Source organism: Perissodus microlepis, chromosome 7, assembly GCF_051167445.1.
Source record: "Perissodus microlepis isolate ML-2025 ecotype Zambia chromosome 7, ASM5116744v1, whole genome shotgun sequence".
Lineage (NCBI taxonomy): Eukaryota > Metazoa > Chordata > Actinopteri > Cichliformes > Cichlidae > Perissodus > Perissodus microlepis.
Window position 1 is genome coordinate 53,806,274 of NC_140467.1, and position 20,957 is coordinate 53,827,230.

Here is a 20,957-nt window from a genome sequence, read left to right on the forward strand (position 1 = left end):
GGAGTTTCCACTTGCTTCACAGAGTCAGGCCCACAGACTCGCCACTGTTGTATGCTGCACAGCCAGGCCCTGATCATATGCTGGGGATGTATATATGTAAAGGTTTTCCGATGTACACTGGTGCATGTCTATACAAAGCTCTAAAATTCAAAGCCCCAATATTAAAGTGAACTCCAAAGTTAATGGGGATTTGGTGTAACTTAATTAGCAATGGTGTGATAAGTGAGCACTTGGAAGAGTTGCACTTATGGGCCTTACTGAACTGGCCCAAAAGAGAGGTGAAAGTGAACTAGTTTATCGGGTATCCACCCGACTCTCCCTATTAGTCATGCCATCCCTGCCCACAAATCTGTCAGGGGAAAAAACAATGACCTCTGTTTTATCTTCATTCAGTTGAGAACAAACAAGCAAGTATCAGCTGAAGAGATTCAGATATAACAGAGACCTTTAAGGCCTCAAAACAGAACCTTGAGGTACACCCAGTGTTGGGAAGGTTACTTTTAAAATGTATTCCATTACAGATTACAAAATACATGCCCCAAAATGTATTCTGTAACGTATTCCGTTACGTTACTCAATGAGAGTAACGTATTCTGAATACTTTGGATTACTTAATATATTATCATGCTGTTTACAACTACGTGAATGTACTATTGCTGTGATTTATTACTGTTACTGAAGGTCCGCGGCTCCGAACCATAGTAAAGGGACATCTGACTAATACGGCGGGGTCCGTGTCGGGCTCGTAGCTTTACTTTGTTGCCTGGGTCAACTTTGCTTGCGAGAGACAGAGAGAGGCGTTGAAAGGCTGCTCCAACGGAACTTATTGTTTCAGAGGAAAACACGAACACAGTGTACAGTCGAGTCTTAATAGCTTACTTACAACTGGGCTGTCAGGCACTCTTCTTGGCTGCAGTGGTTATTATTATATTTACATGCTTCCAGCTCCCGTTTCTGCTCGATGACTGCTGGTACTTTTCTACTTCCCTTTTCTCCCTCCTCGCGCTCAAAGACACATAACGGGTATGGCAGTCCATTCTCCCTGCAGCACGGACTACACTGCCTATAATGCTACATTCTTTAGAGCTATACCTGTAGCATTCTGCCTATAGAGATTGACAGACCACGTGACTTTCGCGCATTGCATGCCGGGAACTTGTGGCAAAACAATCCAAGTACCGCATCAAATGCAAGCATTTGCAGCACCGCAAAACGTTCTTTCTCCGGTTCCAATACCTTCTTGCTTTTTCTTTGCCCCCCCAAAAAAAGTTATGTACAAAACGAAGGAGAACAATGCCGGTCCGTACAAAGACAGACTTGATGAAAAGTCAAAGATACGAGGAAAAAATCAAAGGAGTTAAAGGGTTAGACCCTTACGAGCACACAGAGTGGACAAAAGACGTTAGCGTGCTGCCCAACTTTCACCACGCTCATATTTATAATTATACGGTTCTTGGAGTGAGTGCATACACTCATGAAGTTTAGTAACTTCAGGTCACTGCAACAAGCCCAGGTACAGTTTACCGACGGATGGGTACAGGACCTTGAAATGCACCGTGTAGAACTAAAGACCATCGTACATATTAAGTTCACCAGTCTCACAAATCGTCTTCATAAATACACATTCGTTAACCGTTTATTAATAGGACCTTTAAGCTCAATGGTAATTAATTATTAGCAGTGGAAATAATTTCTGGTACGTGTTACAGAAATGTAGCAGTGACAATAATATTGTATGCTGTAATCGCACTGGGCAATTAGTCATACAAAAAAACTGTTTTACCCTGTGAATAAAAGTATATGTTTTTGTCAATGTACCATGGTAATAACAGAAGCGAAACGCAATATTGTGTCAGGACAATTCACTATTTATGCACAATAAACAAAGTAGCATAGCGCGACAATTTCTGTTCAGCGCCAGACTTGCTTGTAACCTATATCACCAATTATGTTATGAAAAATGACGTATTAACTACTACAAAACACTGACCTTTGTGGAAATGCTTGGAGCAGACTAACATGTGAGCTGGAGTGTTCTGGGACGTTATATTTGGTCTTTGAATGGCTGCAATCCAGGCCATCCGTTGCCTATTTGTTACTTCGGAAACATGGCTTGAACAATTTCTCTTCAACGACGTAATCCGATAACAACCGAACTCTTTACCCGTCGGCTTCCCGTGGCTGTCATGCGACCGACTATTGCAGTTAATAATACAACAGCTTCTTGCCATTTTTTGTGTTTCTTTTTATCGCTGTGTAACTGATTTCAATTGAAAGCCTGTGTGCGCTAGTACATCTTGCCACGAGTTCCCAGAATTCTTTGCGGTTTTACCCCTGAATGACGTCACATTTTCAATCTCTATTAGTTTAGCACAACAACAACAACAACAAAAAGGCGCTCTCTCACCCAGGAAACACGCAGAGAGAGAGCGTCACCCTGTAACCATGGCAACCGTAACGCTGCCGCCTGGAACAACAGAACATAGCTGTCAAACAAAACCTAAACAGTCCTGACCCACGACAATATGAAACAGGGAAGTACCGCCGTGTAATCCATTCATTTCAACAAAGTAACTGTATTCTAAATACCACCTTTTTAAACGGTAACTGTAACGGAATACAGTTACTCATATTTTGTATTTTAAATACGTAACGGCGGTACATGTATTCCGTTACTCCCCAACACTGGGTACACCATAGGGAGAAGTGGAAGAGGAGCTTTACTTGGAAGCAGCCACAGAAAAGGGTCATTCAGATAAATAAAACCACCGCAAAAGCCAAACCCCTGTACACACAGTATCTCAGTCGATTGAGCACAATGTGATGGTCAACAAAATCTAAAGCATTTTAGCAAAACTCCCAAATTACACTTATAGATCACATAAAACTACACAGTATAAATGAGACAATACTGTCCGATGACATAACACATGCCAAATAACAACAATAAAAAAGGCAGACTTGGTTAATAGAATAAAAGCGCATTCAGTCTGCACTAGACTTAAACTGGTGGGGTTTTTTGCACTTTTGCTTGAAGGTAGCTATAGAATAAAAGCATTTTATCTCTGTTACTTTTATTGCATTACTTTAATTAAGTTTGTATAATTTTTAATGATTATCATTAAAAACATTAAGGCGTATTATCAAATTTTATTGATCCCTGGGGGAAATGTACAAGCTACCCAGCAGTGTATGAAGAAAATCAAAGTAGCAACATTAAAAGGATTACACTGATAAATGGGCATGCCCTGTATAATTAAGTGACAGGATTATTTGGGGGTTGCTCATTGTGCAGTAATGTGAGCCTTTTTGAATGCCTCACCTGTAATCAGGTTTCACAAGGTGACAAAATATAAACAGATCTTTAAGCTAAAAGATGAAAGTCCACCTATTTGTGTGAGTGTTTCGTGTGTGGGCAGATCTCTGTGTAGGGATTGGTCGATGTGTGTGTGAGGGGGTGTGGCTTTTTTACTATTCTATCTCAATTTTCCCCAAGTGCTGTTCAGTCACATAGGCTGCTTCCATTAAACACACAAGGTCACAGAGATGAGTGGACGAATAGGAGACCTGAGCCCAAAGCAGGCTGAGATTTTAGCCGAGGTAAGACATTTACAATTAACGTTATGCAGATATATATGTTCAGTTGAATGGTTTAATTGTTCTTATCTATCAAATTGTTGTATCTGTGGGCTTGAGGTAGTGTCATATGCAGTAACTCATTGACACTGGTCTTTGGTCTCATCAAAATTGGTTGATATTATGCTGTGAGTTTACTGGGATGTATCTTTTTTTTTCCACACAACGAAACACACCACTTTATGTTAATGTCTTGTCTTGTAACATAAATTTAGGGTGGTGGGTTAAGCCTAGAGGAAAGTTTAACTATTCTCTTTTTGAATAAATTGAAACTACAAATAAATAAAAAAATCATTTTGTAGCTTGAACTGATGAGGCCAAGTTAGTACTTTTTGGGCCATTAACAGTCTTTATTATAAGCTAGGTATCTCCTGGTTGTAGTTTCATATATTTGTATGACCAACATATATTTGATTGCCTGTGATTGCACACTGTTATGTACAGACATGAGAGTGGTATCAAACCTCTCTTACTTTGCAATAAAGCGACCAAGTCTAATTCTGCAAATGTAAAACTGTTCCTTAAATAATAAAATAACTTTGTCTTCTCTCTGGTTCTCTCACTTCCAGTTTCGGGAGAGGATTCAGGACATCCTTCCAAGCTTGCCTGCGCAGCATGATCACTACCTCCTGCGCTGGCTCAGAGGTGAGACTTGCATTTATGTACAACACACACTGAAACCACCTATTTATAGCAACAATCACCCAAGTCTAGAGTGACTAAAGACGAATGTAAAAAAACAGAACCAGCTGGAAAAGATGAGTGACAATTAACAACAAAAAATCACATGGAAAGGAGAGATCTTTGATTCAGTACACTAAATGTATGCCAGTCTCTCTTTTAAAGAGGCTGCCATATATTTAATAAATCGGTTTTACTTTGACACATATTTCATATATGTTAGTGTTCTGTGTATTTACAAATATTTCAATGAAAGTGCTTAAATATTGCCACTTACTGTTAATTTATTCTTCTGCCCTACTACAAGAATGACTTTGTCAATCCAATTACTTATCAGACTCCAACCCTGATATGAAGTGTGCATTCTCACTGTTCAGGTGTGTTGAGAAGCTGTAACTATCTTAAGATAAGAAAGATAAGATACTTAACGTTGAGTGAAACACAACAAACATATAACAAAATAAGTGGAAAGGTATGAGGGTCAATAAAAGTTAAAAACGAAACGTAAACCAAAGTAAATTGACTCAAATAAAATACGGATGAAGTCGGATGCAAATATGAAATTATTTATTAAATAACAAAGTAAAATGTTTCAAAAATCAACAAAGGAAAAATCTGATTTCAAAAGGCTTAATGAATATAAACAGCACATATCAGATGGCCCAACGTAACAGAGGCCAGAGCATTGTGTTTGCGTCTGTTCTCTGCTGTAACAGTGAGCGAAAAGATGATTCTCTGCTACGCAGACATGTTGTATTGTAAGGACTATTGGGTGACATATTAAAGATTTCCTGTATCAGTACTTGTGGCAGCTAACAGGCATAAAAGCTGTTAAAGACCCTCATATAGAGGCTAAATAACTAATAATGCTATAAATTAGAAGATTTCAGTAACAGGGGATATTTTTGCACAGAATGAAAGCTTGTGGTATACCACAAACTTTTCAAGGCTGCCATTATACTCTACAAGTATACTGGCAGCCTTATAATGCCTGAGGCTACCTTCAGTCTCTGGTAAACTCTGATATTTAAAGCAGTTGAGTAGGAATAAACAAACAAACCTGTTCCGAACATGAAACTAAATCCAGTTTCAGTGCAAGAGTGTAGCCATACCAGAGCTGGAGGGTTCAGTATCGACAGAATACTTCTTTCAAGGGACTGATCTCATAAATATAACTTATGCGTTCATGTTGATTATCTATTATTGCCTACAAATTTGAGTTTTTCTTTTCTTTTTTGGGGGGGAGGGAATACTGCATTATATTAAATTTCATGCCTCTAACACAAGAGGGGCAAAACGTTTTACGTAGTAAGTTTATTGTGTCATTTTACTAAACGATCTGAATCTGAAGTGCGTGGTATAAGGACTCCAGACTTTTAATAAGGTGGTTTTAAATCAGTCTTCTTGTTAATTTCCACTGCCAGTGAAATAAAAGTCATTGAGTAATGCATTAAACATGCGAGCTTAGAATGAGGGAGAAGGCCTCCCTTTTTCTGAATAGCATTGGAATTGCATTCTATCTGATGCTGTGTTTAAGGGTCCAGTGAGACCTAAAAAGAAATCAAACCTGACTGGAGATAAAGAAACATAGTATTTTCACATGGGCTTATACTTGGAAGGAAGTTTACTAACATACAAAAAATAATTAAAGATTTTATATAAAGGAAGTGGAGTAAATGAAGTAAACATAATTTAAATGTGGAAATATACCTACCTCATACAGTACTCGAGTAAATTCAGTTATCGCAACTGATTATGTAAAGTGTAATAAATCAGAAATTAGAAGTAACTTCAGTTTTATTATGCTAGCTTGTGTTTCCAGTTATTAAGGTTTAATGAATGGTGATGATTTTTATCCCCATCTATTCTTTCCATACAAGCAGAGCAGCTGCAGGAAGAGCTGATATACATCAGAAAAAATTGTTTTTTTAAAAAAAAAACAACAACAACCTTTTCTGGCTGCATTAACTGACTTTCCATTCTTTGGAAAGTCAGTTTATCGAATAACCTGTCAAATTAATATTACTGAATCATGGTTAGTGGTGGCTCAAACAAAAGAGGACCCTTCTATCATAGAAATGTATCAGGATAAATTCTGAATGTATTTATTTGCATGAATAGTCAATGAAAATGTGCCATATGTGCAGTTTTCACATATGGCACATATAATCATTTTGATTTTTTTGTACATTGCAGTTGATTGACTGAAATAAATATGACCCAAACTGTTAATAATAATAAAATAAATAAAGAAAGCTTACATGTTCTTTTGCCTACTAATGTTTAGATTAAACAGCTGATAGATGTAGCATATTGTCTGATTTGTAGTTAAATCGGGATTAACTGCATGGCACGTGTAATAAAAGATATTTAAACCTGCTTACATACTCCCAATGGGTATAAACTATCCAAAAAAGCAAAATAAGACAGACAAAAAACAAAAAACCTTTTTAACCTACATGTTTGAAGCATGGGTTCAGTCTGTATCAAAGACTGAAATGTTTTTTATTTCCTGTAATCTGATGGAAAACATGTATTAAAATGAAGTGCATTTACATGCTGTAGCTACAAATGTCACTCTTTTGTTTACCCTCCATTCCATGCAGCTCAAGAGGGAAAAACTGCCCAGAAAAACAGACATGAAACATGTTGTCCCGAAGACACTTGTGTTTTTAACAGAACTGCATTTTAAATTTCTTGTACTGATAAAAGCTGGTAAAGACTCACTGCTCACTGTTGCACTCTTTAACTGAAACATGATGCTCAAACTTGAAAAGACTTTCCGATAGAACATGTCTCCTCCAGCTTCTTAGCACAGACAGGCTACATGCTGTATATAAAATATGGGCATGGATAAACCTGGACTCTTTCTAATGGCCAGCAGTGAGCCATTACTGAGTCAGACTCAAAGAAGTCTAAGCTATTGACCCATCAACTCTTGTGATCTGTGACCTCAGTAAACAGTTTGTTGAACAGTTTATGGTTTCAGTGGCTAATTTCAAGGCTTACTGAACACATCATGATGTTTACTTTTAGTTCAAAGGGAGGATAAAGCACAGTGAAACTGACCATTGGGCTTGCAGTGTCCCTCTGTTTCTCAGTAAGATCCACTCAACTTTAATCATGACTGAGTTTAAACACCAAGATGGTGACAGTGAAAAATCTCAGCTTGAGTTCTCTGCTGCTCAGTTTTCTCAAAATCCTGTGCTTTAGTTGGTATTTGATGATGTAAAGACAAGAAATCAGTAATTAACTGTCCTGTTTTTGACTACTTGCATCTGTTCTGTGTCTGCTTCAAAAGGTTAACCATATATTTTATACTTGAACCAGAGCAGGATGATGCATTATGATGCATTCAGGGAAACAGCCCCCCCCCCCCCCCCCCCCCCCCGAAAAAAAAACACAGGAGGAAAGTTTTATTTTTTTGTATATGAAACATTCTTTTATTAGATTTGTTCATGTAACCTGTGAACTCAATCATGCCATCTGTTGCCTCTCTTTCCGCTAGGCTAATGACCTACCGGCTGCCATCTTTACATGTGACCTGTTGTCTTATGTAATGTTTTAGCATTTAGTTAGATAAGCTTACCTTCCAAAAAAGTTGTGATATACTATTTTTATGTGAGATATAAAGTGGCATATATGGCATAACACTCTCTACTAAAATGCTGTGTAGTAACAACAATGCCCTTTGTTTGTTTTTTTAATCACGTTATTTATGAAAGCCTTAGTCGTCTTTCAGTTAATCATTGATTTCTTACCTATCACTTTTGTCTGACAGTTTAAAGAGTATGAACATGGAGTCAATGCCATTCTCAGTGTAAATGTTTGTTTTCTGCTGTGCAAAACCAGACTTGGTCTTGGTCTCCAAGCTTGATCAAGAGTAAGCTTCAAAGCACTGACTGCTGCTGTTTCAGCTGAGCTACAATTTAATTAAGTTGTCCTGGTGATTTTTAAAAAGACTGTGATATTTTTTGTCTTCCTGTATTTAACAACACAAAAGTCAAACTGAGTTCTAAATCTTTATGAAGTATCATGAAATAGGTAGAGCTTTGAGGGCAGTCCCTACGAGAATCTGACATAGTTTCTAATCATTTTGAGACTTGACACTAGCTTTAGTTTTGTCAAATTGTAAACTGCAGTAAAAGTATCATGTCAGCTGGTCAGTGCATTCACTCCATGATGCTACCATGTGAAAGAACACATCAGACTATACATTAGAGTTTGACTGATTAGTTTAAGGTATGGTTCAAGTGAAGAACAGATTACAGTCTGGGTGATCTGGTTTAGAAAGTTAGACACAGATTAGAATGCTCGTTTGTTGTTTTCACCTTTCACCAACTACAGCACCCATTGTACATGTGTACATGGGTGCTGGACGATGCTTCAACAGAAACCAGAACAGTTCTACAACAACAGCAGTCTGACACTGCATATTACCATCAAGGTCTAAATTCCCTCACTCCATACCACGCATGAATTGATTCCCTGAATCCAGGAGAACATCTGGATCTGAAAGCCTGTGATATGTTCTTGACAACCTCAAGAAAATGTCTCACAATTTTGCTCATTTCAATTTGATATGTATTTCAAAAATGGTAAATAAATCTTTGGTGAATTTGTTGATTAGGATTGTGTCCAAAAGTCACATTGTTATTCAAACCTTTTTTTTTATTATAATTTTTAAAATAATCTGACAAAGAAACTAACTAAAAGACACACAACACCAATTAATTTCCCTGTTGAAGCTAATAATAGGGTAAAATGTTTGAAAGAAGACACTTTTCTAGCAATAGTCAGCTCTGACTATTTCAGATCTTTCTGAACAGAGAGCACAAACGCTCAGAAACAGTGTTTTCTTGGTTGGAGATACTGTTACGGCATTTTGAATCAGTGACTTAGGTGATTTATGCTCTGATCAATAATGCAGGGCCCTGTCTGTTCACTCAGCTGTTTAAAAGTCCATAGTTCAGAGGGACTCAGATAAACGGGGTCTCTGTGTCTGCAGTTCAATATTTGTGTTAACCTTGGCCAGTCTCTTTGCTTGAGTAAAAAAGAAAAAGTATCATAAGGTTTCTGTTTTATGATCATCAGATATTGTTGATGGTCTTTTAAGTTTACTTTGATCATGATTGCATACAGAAGAGGAATCTACTTAAAGGGCTAATTATTTGTATTAAAATGTTTAATATTGCTTGGATAGTATCATGGCTAACTTTTTAAGGATTCTTTTTGAAAACATTTTTTTCTTTCTCTTTTGGTGGTGATTTGTTGAGATGTTTGAGAAAAAAGGGGAGGAGAAAGAAAGATTTCTTTTCAGGTGTCCTATAGTTTTCCATTTAAAAAGTAATAAACTGGCAACCACAAACCAAATTTAAAAAGAAAAAAAGAAAAAACAAAACTATAAAGGAAGAAATGTATTTTCTTTGTTCTTAGTTAAAATAGGTATTTTATTTTCCCAGAAGATGGTGTCTTCTCATAGTGTCTCACAGTAACCTGGCATTTCAGTGTTACAGAAGTGGCGTTGTCAGTTTGATTGTATGTGTCTAATGTGGGATTTTTTTCTTTTCTTTTTTCCAGCCCGTAGCTTCAATGTTCACAAAGCTGAAAGCATGATCAGGAAGGTAAGCTCTGTGTTGTTCAGACAGTGAGAGCCTGTTTGCTCTTCAAGTACCCAACTAACACCTAACACGTATTACTACCTGGTGCTGCTTTTCAAATCTCTGTACTAAATGTATTAAATCCATTAAAACTGTATTTACCTTTTAGATATTACATAAAATGACGAGTTTATATAACACAGCGCAATGTTAAAGATTAATCCAGTGTTTGATTTGTGGCCCTCTTTCTAGGGAATTTAGTTAGTGACTCTTTTCATGTCCAAGGACAAAGTAATATAGGACAATGTATAGTAAAGTAAATTCATGGAATTAATGGATCAGACTTTATGCCTATAGTTTTAGGGAACCTAGTGCACGTATTTCCAGCTATATATCTTTTCAGAATTCACAGCTTAAAATAATCCTCATTGTGATTGGCTGAGTGATAAAGTGATAAAGGCACAGGTGAGTTGGGCTTATGAAATACACAACCAGAACTGTGTAGTTGAGATGATCATAGTAGTGATATCTGCTCTCACTGACATCAAACAAATCCAAGAGTGGAAAAACTTAGTGAAAGCAGAATGTTTAGAACAGTCTGAGGGCAGCGCATTGGGCTCACAGAGGTTACTTAATGGACTCTTTGTCTGAAATTCTGGACATATTTAATATAAGCAGCCAACCATTGTAACAGTATATACTGTATATATGAAACAGAAAATAAAGTAAAGCATGAAAAAAAGCTTCTTCCATTTCAAAACATGAAATCATTTCTAGAATAATAGCTATAGAGTGTCTTTGACAGCTGGAGCATTTGTGGGGATACACATTACTCTGTGTTTGCCTGGTTTTTGTAAGCTTTAGTCTTTAACTTACCCAGCCTTGTTGTCTTCGACCTCTGCAGCATGTGGTGTTTAGGGAACAGATGAAAGTAGACACCATCCTATCTGACTGGAAACCTCCAGAGGTAACCTACTGCATTTTCTGTTTAGCTAATATTTGTGAAAAAGTAGTCTGAACTGAGGATGAAGGGGACTGTTGTTAAATGAGCAGTCTTTCAGACTCTTTAGTTTTTGAAGGTCACATTTTTTTCTTTATGAATCCATCTCTCAGGTGATTGAGAAGTATGTATCTGGAGGGATGTGTGGCTATGACCGTGAGGGAAGTCCAGTCTGGTACGATGTGATTGGCCCTCTGGATCCTAAAGGTCTGCTGATGTCAGCCACCAAACAGGACTTCCTGAAGACTAAGATCCAAAACACAGAGATGCTACGGCAGGAATGTCAAAAACAGTCTGAAAAGGTCAGCCAGGAGTTCTCTGTTCTTCCCTTTCCACTCCTCTCTGCTCGTCTCTTCTAATGTTACTGTGTCTCTCTCTCAGTTGGGGAAGTACATTGAATCCATCACTCTAATCTATGACTGTGAAGGACTTGGATTGAAGCACATTTGGAAACCTGCTATTGAGACCTATGGAGAGGTTTGTTATCAGCTTTTGTAACAATCACCCACTCATACACACGAAACATCTATGTGTAATTACTGCTTTCGGCCATGTAGATCCTCACCATGTTTGAAGACAACTATCCTGAAGGCTTGAAGAGGGTGTTTCTCATCAAAGGTACATAAGACCATTTGTCTGCATATTTGATTTCCACGTTCTGTTTCAGAATTTTGGTTGATAATTTGTATCTTTTGCTGCAGCGCCCAAAATGTTTCCTGTGGCCTACAACCTGATCAAACACTTTCTGTGCGAGGAAACACGGCGCAAGATCATTGTTTTAGGAAGTAAGACAACTTTTCTTTATCCCAGTGTTCTCTGAGTCTTTACTTGATCTTGATGCTAACATTAGCATGCTGATAAACAAAGCATAAACAAAGTACTTGCAAAAAGCAGAAATGGGATTCTGAGACCACCCATGTGAAAGCCTTCCATTACTTGGCTACGTCTAGAAATTCTGTCCATAAAAATTACAAACAGAATTGATGACAAAGGGCAGCCCTGGCGGAGATCATCATGAACGAGTCCGACTTATCGCCGGCTATGCGGACCAAGCTCTTGCAATGTTTCTATAAGGACTGAATGACCGCAGGTCTGGTGATACAATTATAAAATCGATCATCGACCTACTGCCTAGAGCTTCCTGGTGCCATGTGGACCACCATGTTTTAACTTATGTTAAAACATGGTGTTTGTTTTGGACAAACTGTGGTTTGCACAGAAATCCAACAATAAAACACAGCTTGGGTTCAGATCCAGGAGGCCATTCCTCCCAATTATGCCTCTCACCCAGGGCAACTCTAGACTAACACAGAGTCCATCCCGGCTCCAGGAGACTGGTTCTAGAGCCCAAGCCGTGCGTTGAGGTGAACCCAACTATATCTCATGAGGATGAGCTGGGACGAATCTCTGGTGGGCTCCTTCCCCACCAGAGAGTTGACATCCCATGTCCCAATCTTGGTAGCTGGGGATCGATCCACCAGGGCTTCTGTGCTACCTGGCACACATTTCACCTAATCCCTATAGTCAATATGCAGTCTTTCTTATATTTACTATTTAGAGTTTATAATTTTACTCTTTTCATCTACACGAATGTCAACCTATAAAGGAACTAAGGTCATGAAACAAAGCAGTCTTATTAAACTAAAAAGTTTTAAATTACAATATTGTGTTTACAGGTAACTGGCAAGAAGTGCTACGTGAACATATTGACCCAGATCAGCTTCCAGTGGTGTATGGAGGAACTCTGACTGACCCTGATGGAGACCCCCACTGCAGAACCATGGTGAGAGCAGAGGGAAAGACTGATTAAATACAATGCTGTTCCTCTAAAATTGGAGACTAAAGTGAAGCGTGTTTTTGTGTATTGTGGTTGCAGATCAATTTTGGTGGTACAGTTCCCAAGTCCTACTATGTGCAGGATTCAGTGAAGGTTCAGTATAACAAAAGTGTGACCATCAGCCGTGGCTCTGTCATCCAGCTGGAGTATGATGTTCCTGCAGCCAGCAGCCTCCTGAGGTACAGCAGGTTTATTCTGTGTTCTGAGAACAATGAATCACTGACTTGTAGTGTGTGTTTGTGGTGATTTAGTGATATAGACTTTAAAATAAAATAAAATTAAAAAAAATACTAAAGCTGCCACTCATGATGAATTCATTATTGCTTGTCAGGTGGCAGTTTGCCAGTGATGGAGCAGATATTGGGTTTGGAGTGTACAAGAGGACTAAAGAGGGCAGCCAACAGAAGATAGCTGAAATGCAGCAAGTTCTACCCAGCGAGCGCTACAATGCACACTTGGTCCCTGAAGATAGCTGCCTCACCTGTCCTGAGCCCGGAGTCTGTAAGTAACTCACAGCTGTGTGTACAGGTACTTTTGCAGTAATGTCTGCAGAATTAGTCTGTAACAATGAAAATTGCTCATTTCATTTTGCTTCCAATGCGCCAGACTTTCTTGTTATTTTTTCTTTAAGTGGACTTGAGCAACAGTCCTCCAGCTTTCTGAAGATCTTTCAAACTCTAGTCAAAGACCGTTTATATAGGAATCCTTTTTGTTTGTTTGTTGAGGCACTTTAACAATTGACATGTGAATCATTTAAGCATATTCAAGGCTCCTAACTCAAGGGACATAACGGATAACTTAAATTCAATTTTAAATTGTAACTTTACGTACCTCGTTACTAGCAGCCTGTTGTAAAAACACAAAGCACATCATTTATTCCCTTTTCCTTAGCTAAATGTCAGACTGCCCTTCAAACCACCAAAGATAACAGTTTAATAGGCATACAATAGTACTTTTGCACTAACAAGGTGATTCCCAAAGAGCTATTGGCCAAAAACTTGGCATATCTCAACATTGTATGCAGTGGGTCCTTAGAAAATGTGAGGAAACTGTCAAGTGGAGGACAAAAGAAAATGTGGCAGACCTAAAAAAAATTACCTACAGCAGATGAGAAGTTGAGGTATACCAAATTACATAAAAACTGGACTGAAAATCAAGTGCCAATAAATGTTATGTAGTGATGACTCCAGATGTGAAATTTTGGTTTAAATTGTCATTGATATCAGGACAGAGGTACAATAGTGAGTGTCTTACAGTCATAATACAGTGAAGGCTCTCGCTAATCCAGTATGACCTTTATGTGAAAGCAGTGAGGGATCATCTGGACAGAGAATGTAGCAAAAGGCTAGCTCTTCTTTGGATGCTATAGGGTGTTCACATATTCAGAATCAACAAAATTCTTATTAAAACACAACCTGTCACATTTATAGAGTGATTTAGAAGTGTAGCTGTAACGCGGTGATTTCCCTTGTGGGATCAATAAAGTATTTTATGTGTTTACAGGATGATAGCTTTTCTTAGCTGTTAGTGACTGTATCCTTTGCTTTGTGCAGATGTGCTGTGTTTTGATAACAGCTACAGCATCCTTCAGTCCAAAAAAGTGAGATACAAGGTTGAAGTTATTCCACCGGCAGATGTTCTGATGCAATATCCACGCAGCAGTGGTGATGGAAGGCTACAGTGAGGACACCCACAGCTGAGAGGACACAGTTCTGATCTTTGTTACTAGTTAGCTATGTCATCCCATCGGGGCTAAATTACCTCCACTTCTTCCACTGTGTTCAGTATGTATGAATTCATGATACACACATGCATACATTTGTTGTAATTTTATTACGAAGTGACTTAAAACCAGGCTGAATTTGGGGGAGTCACAGCTGAATCTGTAGCTTTCTTTATCTTTATAGAACTTTTCACTGATTAAAACTTGAAGTTTACCTGACTAATTGCTAAACAACCCATGATAGCTGATTTTACTGGTCACTTTGAATCAGCAAAAAAAAAAAAAGTTTGTGAACACATGTCATTAACAACATCACCAGTCAGACCAAGATGAGCCCCATTTTGATCACAAACTTTATGTAATTCATCTATATGTAGTCTGTGAGTTAAGCTTGTGAGGGAAGTTAAACAAAATATCTAAATCATCAATCAATATATATTTCTCAATCAAACGCTAAATCATGAGATAACTTATGAACATGTATTTACACATACATTTAGGACACTGTACACATTATAATTAAACACTGTTAGGTGTGTTTGGCTTCTTAAGGCTTGTAGTTAATGTAACAGATGAGTTACTTTAATTGGAGAGCTTTTCACAGACTTCTGAAGGTTTACTTCAGCATCTTTTAGTGGTAGCTTTAGCTAGTATTGAGTGGTACATACAGTATTATTAAGGGAAATATTAAACAAATAACAGGGTTGGTTTGCCCACGGTGTAATGTAGCCATTGTTTTCCACTGCAAAGAAGAACCATTCAGAACAACAGTGACAAAAAGAAATGTTTACTTTATACAGCATTTCAAACCAGAACCACAATTAACTGTACAAGCTCATCATTTAATACTGAAGGACCACATTTGTAAAGATTTACTGTGTTCTAGTAATTTTTGTAATTAATATGGTAATATATTAGTAAGATGTTAATATATGAGTGCTTTGTGAAATATAGTATAATATAAGTGCTTTGTATAAGTGCGTCAGTTTGGGATGGATACGAGACAAAAGGCCTTAAGTTTTAAAAGGCCCCCAACATCATGTTTTTGTTGCCATGTTTGTCTCTTTATAGTCATCCTGTCTGTGTAGATGTGTTCAGCTTATTGTGGTAGTTTTGCATCTTGTACATAGTTTCTCTGTCTTAATATTGACATGTTTTGTTTTTGTAATCTGGGCCTGTTCTATGAAGAGAGTTGAACATATCCAGGGTGTCTTTTTGTAATCTGGATTCATCCACTAACCTGGTTATTAGCTGGTTATCAGCTTGTACATTTCATTATTTTTTAAAAGAGAGTTTTAGGTTTTATTCTGCTGCCTGGATTGTTATTAGCTGTTTGAGAGCATGTAAAGAATAAATATAAAAATTGAATTCAAATGAAGGCTTAGAGCTGGAATTTGGAACATATCCTGCTCAACAACAGTACAATTTACCATGGCAATATACCCTCATAAGAAGCTAACTACCTTCATGATACAAAACACGGCAGGATTAACCAGTGGAAATATGGTTAAAGAGGTTAAGTAATACAAACTTCCGTGTTAGAGGAAACACACTGTAAAGTAATACAGTATTACAAGTGTGCATTTTAGGCACTTTGGTGGGTAAGATTGGAACAGAGCTACTACATTTAAAAAAAAGTTTAGCCTATTTGAAAGAAAGAAAGGTGTCATAAATGTAGACTGTGTAAATTAACCAACTTGGCAATATCACAATTCTATCTTTTAGACATGTGAGAATAATGGATTGTAACCGACTATTTCTTTAAATTTATATTTAAAAGACAGTGTTAATTTTTCACCTATAGACTCAGTTGTGTTTAACAGCCTAAGAGTAAAAAAATAAATAAAAAATAACACCAGAACGTAATGGGTAGGCTTAGTTTATGTGCAAATTGCATATAAAGTCCACAAGTACAAATAGTTTTTCTGGTTTGGGATTGTATATTAAAGCTTAAAGAACAATAAAATTGCTGTAAAATTGTTTGGAATTAACAGAAAAAAAATCTTATCTTGGTCTAGGCTCTGCTTGGCTTACCTCTACCTGTAGGGAGAGCCCCTGAGCTACCCATCCACTGACTGACGTTTCTGTATTTGACTGGTGTATGTGTTAAAAGCACATGGTACTACAAACATGCACAGAGGCAAAACAGTCAAATTACTTTCTGGGGCTATTTATCAAATCAAATTCTGAAGTTTTGTTTGATAATTGTACCTCCACTCTGCTCAAACTGGATAATAATGGCCTTTATAATTACTGATTGCTGCACTATAATCTCTTGAAATTAAAGATGTACAGAATTATAATTGATCCACAATCTAAAGAAGCATGACGTCATGATGTAAAATGATGCTGGTTTATTTCTTAATCATTGGAAACTGTCATTGTGGAATTTTAATAAAGAAATTTTTATTCATAAATACAAACCTTTTGTACTGTTTTTTAATACAGTATCCCTTATGTTCAAGCACATGCAAGTGTGGTGTTACAGAAACACATAATAATCAGTATGTGACTGCAAACTTACCACCCCACTTACAGCTGGGGTGGCTGTAGCTCAGGTGGCAGAGCAGATCAGCCACTAATCAAAAGGTCGGTGGTTCGATCCCAGGCTGCCTCCTGGCTGCATGCCAAATATCCTTGGGCAAGATACTAACCAGAGGGCCCGGTGGCGCCAGTGTCCGGCAGCCTCGCCTCTGTCAGTGCGCCCCAGGGCAGCTGTGGCTACAATGTAGCTTGCCATCGCCAGTGTGTGAATGTGTGTGTGAATGGGTGAATGACCGAATGTAGTGTGAAGCGCTTTGGGGTCCTTAGGGACTAGAAAAGCGCTATACAAATGCAGGCCATTTAATTCTGTTTGTTTAACAAATACTTTAGATTAGACACTGTTTGATTACATACATACATTTTTTTTTACATAATTTTCAATTGGATGAGAATTACATAGTCCCTCATTTTCTGAAGCGTCAGTGACTGCCTGAAGTCTATAAGCCATAGCCATGAAATCAAACCATGTGAAAGGAACAAACGTTCAATTCGTTTTAAAATTCGCATGGTGTGACTAAAGAAAAATGTCAGTGTCTGTGCACATCACTTTAAAAGAGGAAATCGGTCAGAATGCTTCGTAATGTGTTCAGTTAAGAATGCTTCGTAATGTGTTCAGTTAGGGTTGTTCCCTGCATCCAGGCATCGGCAATACAAAATAACAACAAATAAACACAAAAAGACTCACATAAAGAGACAAAATAGACAAAATGGCACAGAGACAAGACGATATGATAACCATTGTATTTGTATTCATTTTGGCACGTTCGGCCACTCAGAAATGATTTTACCTCAGACCTAGTAAGTACAGTTTTGATAAGTGGTGTGGCCACTGGGTGACGCTACAGGAAAGGACTTTTAACGTTATTGGCTTATTACATAACAGCTAATTAGCGAATATTAGGATCTAATAATAAATAAAGATGGCTAATAAACACTGTGCACTGGGAAAAAAAAAATCCGTGACAATGCAGTGATGCAGTAATGTAATAGTCAACCTCGGAAATTATTAGGCTTTTCCACATCTTAACTGAACTGATGCAGACAGCTTATGTAATTATTATCATTATACAAACGGGCTATATCCTGGCTCCACAGAGTTTGTCTCTCAGGAAATAAATAAATAAACGTCCCCTGCATCTAGCATCCCTGGCCGGGCATCGTGCCAGCGGGATGCAGGCTGGTGCAGGATGAGGATGGAGGGCGGGGGGGGGGATGTATACAGATGCCATGTGCCTTTACATAACCGCAACTGGCTTTGGATACAATTGGATGAGAAATCGGTGGCCAGGAACAGCAGCAGCAGCAGCGTCCGTCCTGCTGTGTGCCGCAGTGCCCCGAGCCCAGCGGGGAGTAACGTGGCCGGGCACTGAGGCGGGGGGAGTGTGAGTGTTGCTGCAGAAAAATGATAGCGAAGCGTCACCAGGAGCGTGTGTGACCTGCAAGGAGCGTGAGTGTGTTTGTTTATCAGCTCTACATGTCGCTGTCCGGCAGTCGGTGTTAGTGTGTGTGTGTGTGTGTGTGTGTCCGTGTATGAGTGAGCGTATGTGAGAGATAGCGGAATGGGGGGAGAGGGAGGAGCTGCTTGGACATGAGTAAATGACGTCAGCTCCCAGGTCGCCGAGCACAGAAACAAACATGGCGACAGAATGGAGTGGACAGCAGGGTTACATTCTCACCGTGGTTATCTGTCTGTGGAGCGGCCGGACAGAGTCGGTGGCAGCCGCTGGGCCCGGTGTCAGCGGTGGAAGGGGAGGCGGCGGCGGAGGCGGTGGGAGTCAGGTGCTCGGCATGAGGCTGGAGAGGAGCAACAAGCCGGCCAGCACCACTGACGAGGGTGTCATCCAGGTGACCGAGGAGAGCTCCGTGCAGCTCCGGTTTTACGGGGTCCAGCTTCACTCGGGCGCCTGGACTCAGATCCAGTTCACAGAGGTGGAGGAGGAGGAGGAGAAGGGGGCGGTGGTGGCGGCGGCCCGGGGCGGCAGCGGCATGATGGACGCGCTCGATAAAACTTGTGCGGATTTCACGCAGGACATCACCGTCGGGAACTTCATGAACGTGAGCAGCCGGGGCACGTCGGGACTGCTCAACGTGCACATTAAGCCGCTGCGCAAAAGCGACCAGAAGAAAGAATACGCTCTGTGCACGTTGAGCACGGACGGCAGGTGGGTGCAGCTGGGGGACAGCGATGGCCGGATGCTGGTGGTGGAGGAGAAGAAGTCGCTGCTACCCATGTGGCTGCAGGTCATCATGATCTCGTGCCTGCTGGTCCTCTCGGGCATGTTCAGCGGGTTGAACCTGGGGCTCATGGCGCTGGACCCCATGGAGCTGCGGATCGTTCAGAGCTGCGGCACCGACAAGGAGAAGAAATATGCGAGGAAAATCGAACCGATCCGCAGCAAAGGCAACTATCTCCTATGCTCGCTTCTCCTGGGTAACGTCTTGGTGAACACCACCCTCACCATCCTCCTCGATGACCTCATCGGGTCAGGTCTGGGCGCCGTGGTCGCCTCTACAATTGGCATTGTCATATTTGGGGAGATCGTCCCCCAGGCGCTGTGCTCGCGTCACGGGTTGGCTGTGGGAGCCAACACGATCCTGCTCACAAAGTTCTTCATGTTCCTTACCTTTCCTCTGTCCTTTCCCGTCAGCAAGCTGCTGGATTTCCTGCTGGGACAGGAGATCGGCACTGTGTACAACAGAGAGAAGTTGGTGGAGATGCTTAAAGTGACAGAGCCTTATAATGACCTGGTCAAAGAGGAGCTTAACATGATCCAGGGAGCCCTGGAGCTCAGGACCAAAACTGTGGAGGATGTGATGACTCCCTTAGCCAACTGCTTTATGATCCAGGCAGATGCTGTGCTGGACTTCAACACTATGTCAGAGATCATGGAGAGCGGATACACGCGCATACCCGTGTATGATGAGGAGCGGTCCAACATCGTGGACATCCTGTATGTGAAGGACTTGGCCTTCGTGGACCCGGACGACTGCACAAACCTAAAGACCATCACCAAGTTCTATAACCACCCTGTGCACTTTGTGTTTCATGACACAAAGCTGGATGCCATGCTGGAGGAGTTCAAGAAAGGTGGGTGTGCATTGACATAATCTAACACCTGATGATGTTTTGTTCTGAAAATCTACAGCCTTCATATCACCAGGGACCTAAACCTGTGTGAGCTCGACAGCCCCCCCTCTCTCTGTTCACCAGCACTATTGATTAGTGGAACACCACAGCCTACACACACACAAAGCACATTTCATCATCGGGGCACATGTTGTACTACTCTTATAAGGGGTCAGGGTTGAGCTTTTAATCTGCACACACCTGATAAGGCTGTCATGAGGGCAGTGTATGTTTATGCATTCACTTATTAAAGATTGGAGAGCTTTAATTGTCCCATGCACAACAATACAACTAGCATAGCTGCAGTATAAAATTGAAACCCAATATGAAAAGGAATAAAAAGAAACTAGACCGCAAACACTTATTTGGATAAACTGTCATATAAATGACAGTTTATTAAAAAAATCCATAATATGTTTCTAACATGTGAAATAAGAAGTGCATCTAAGTTAATGTTATCATTGTGTCTGCTGAATATTTCTTTCATTAATCAAGTGATTAAGTCAAACATAAGGCCTAGATTAGTGGCTACGTGGCTGTTGGCCGTTTGGTGCCACTGGCTGATTTTGCAGGGTACAAAAATTACCAGTAAGGTACATACATACATTTTTCACTGTATGTGAAAAAAGTAGTATCAAGAGATAACGAGATTAGCTGTGGTCCACCCACCCAATTTCTGAAATGCTTTTCTAATTCGGTGCACATCTGAATATTTGATAGTTTTCCCTTCATCCTAGTGACCAAAATACTACCCAGAGCTTAAACCACAATAAGATGGTTACAGTCAATGTGCGCTGCTGGTGGTCTCT

General features: G+C 39.6%; 2 protein-coding genes across 5 annotated transcripts in view; both read left to right on the forward strand.

The window, feature by feature from the left end:
* Positions 1–50: 50 nt before the first annotated feature.
* Positions 51–16,895, forward strand: LOC146384148 (SEC14-like protein 2). The gene is made up of 12 exons (XM_084935988.1): positions 51–3,600; positions 4,206–4,281; positions 9,898–9,941; positions 10,822–10,884; positions 11,031–11,219; positions 11,299–11,394; positions 11,475–11,535; positions 11,619–11,702; positions 12,594–12,700; positions 12,794–12,933; positions 13,086–13,255; positions 14,308–16,895. Exons 1-12 carry the CDS (start codon positions 3,547–3,549, stop codon positions 14,436–14,438), a joined length of 1,215 nt encoding a protein of 404 aa, XP_084792114.1. The 5' UTR covers positions 51–3,546; the 3' UTR covers positions 14,439–16,895.
* Positions 16,896–18,167: 1,272 nt separating this feature from the next.
* The window catches only part of LOC146384149 (metal transporter CNNM4-like), a 37,805-nt gene continuing 35,015 nt past the window's right edge, over positions 18,168–20,957 (forward strand). For 2 of the 4 annotated variants that reach the window (XR_014800812.1, XM_084935987.1), the window contains exon 1: positions 18,168–20,109. Coding sequence is in view for 3 of the 4 variants with exons in the window: in XM_084935987.1 (XP_084792113.1) it covers positions 18,618–20,109 (1,492 nt within the window). In the remaining variant the exon portion in view is untranslated. The remainder of the gene's footprint in view (positions 20,110–20,957) is intronic. The other 2 variants (XM_084935985.1, XM_084935986.1) reach the window with 1 other exon arrangement.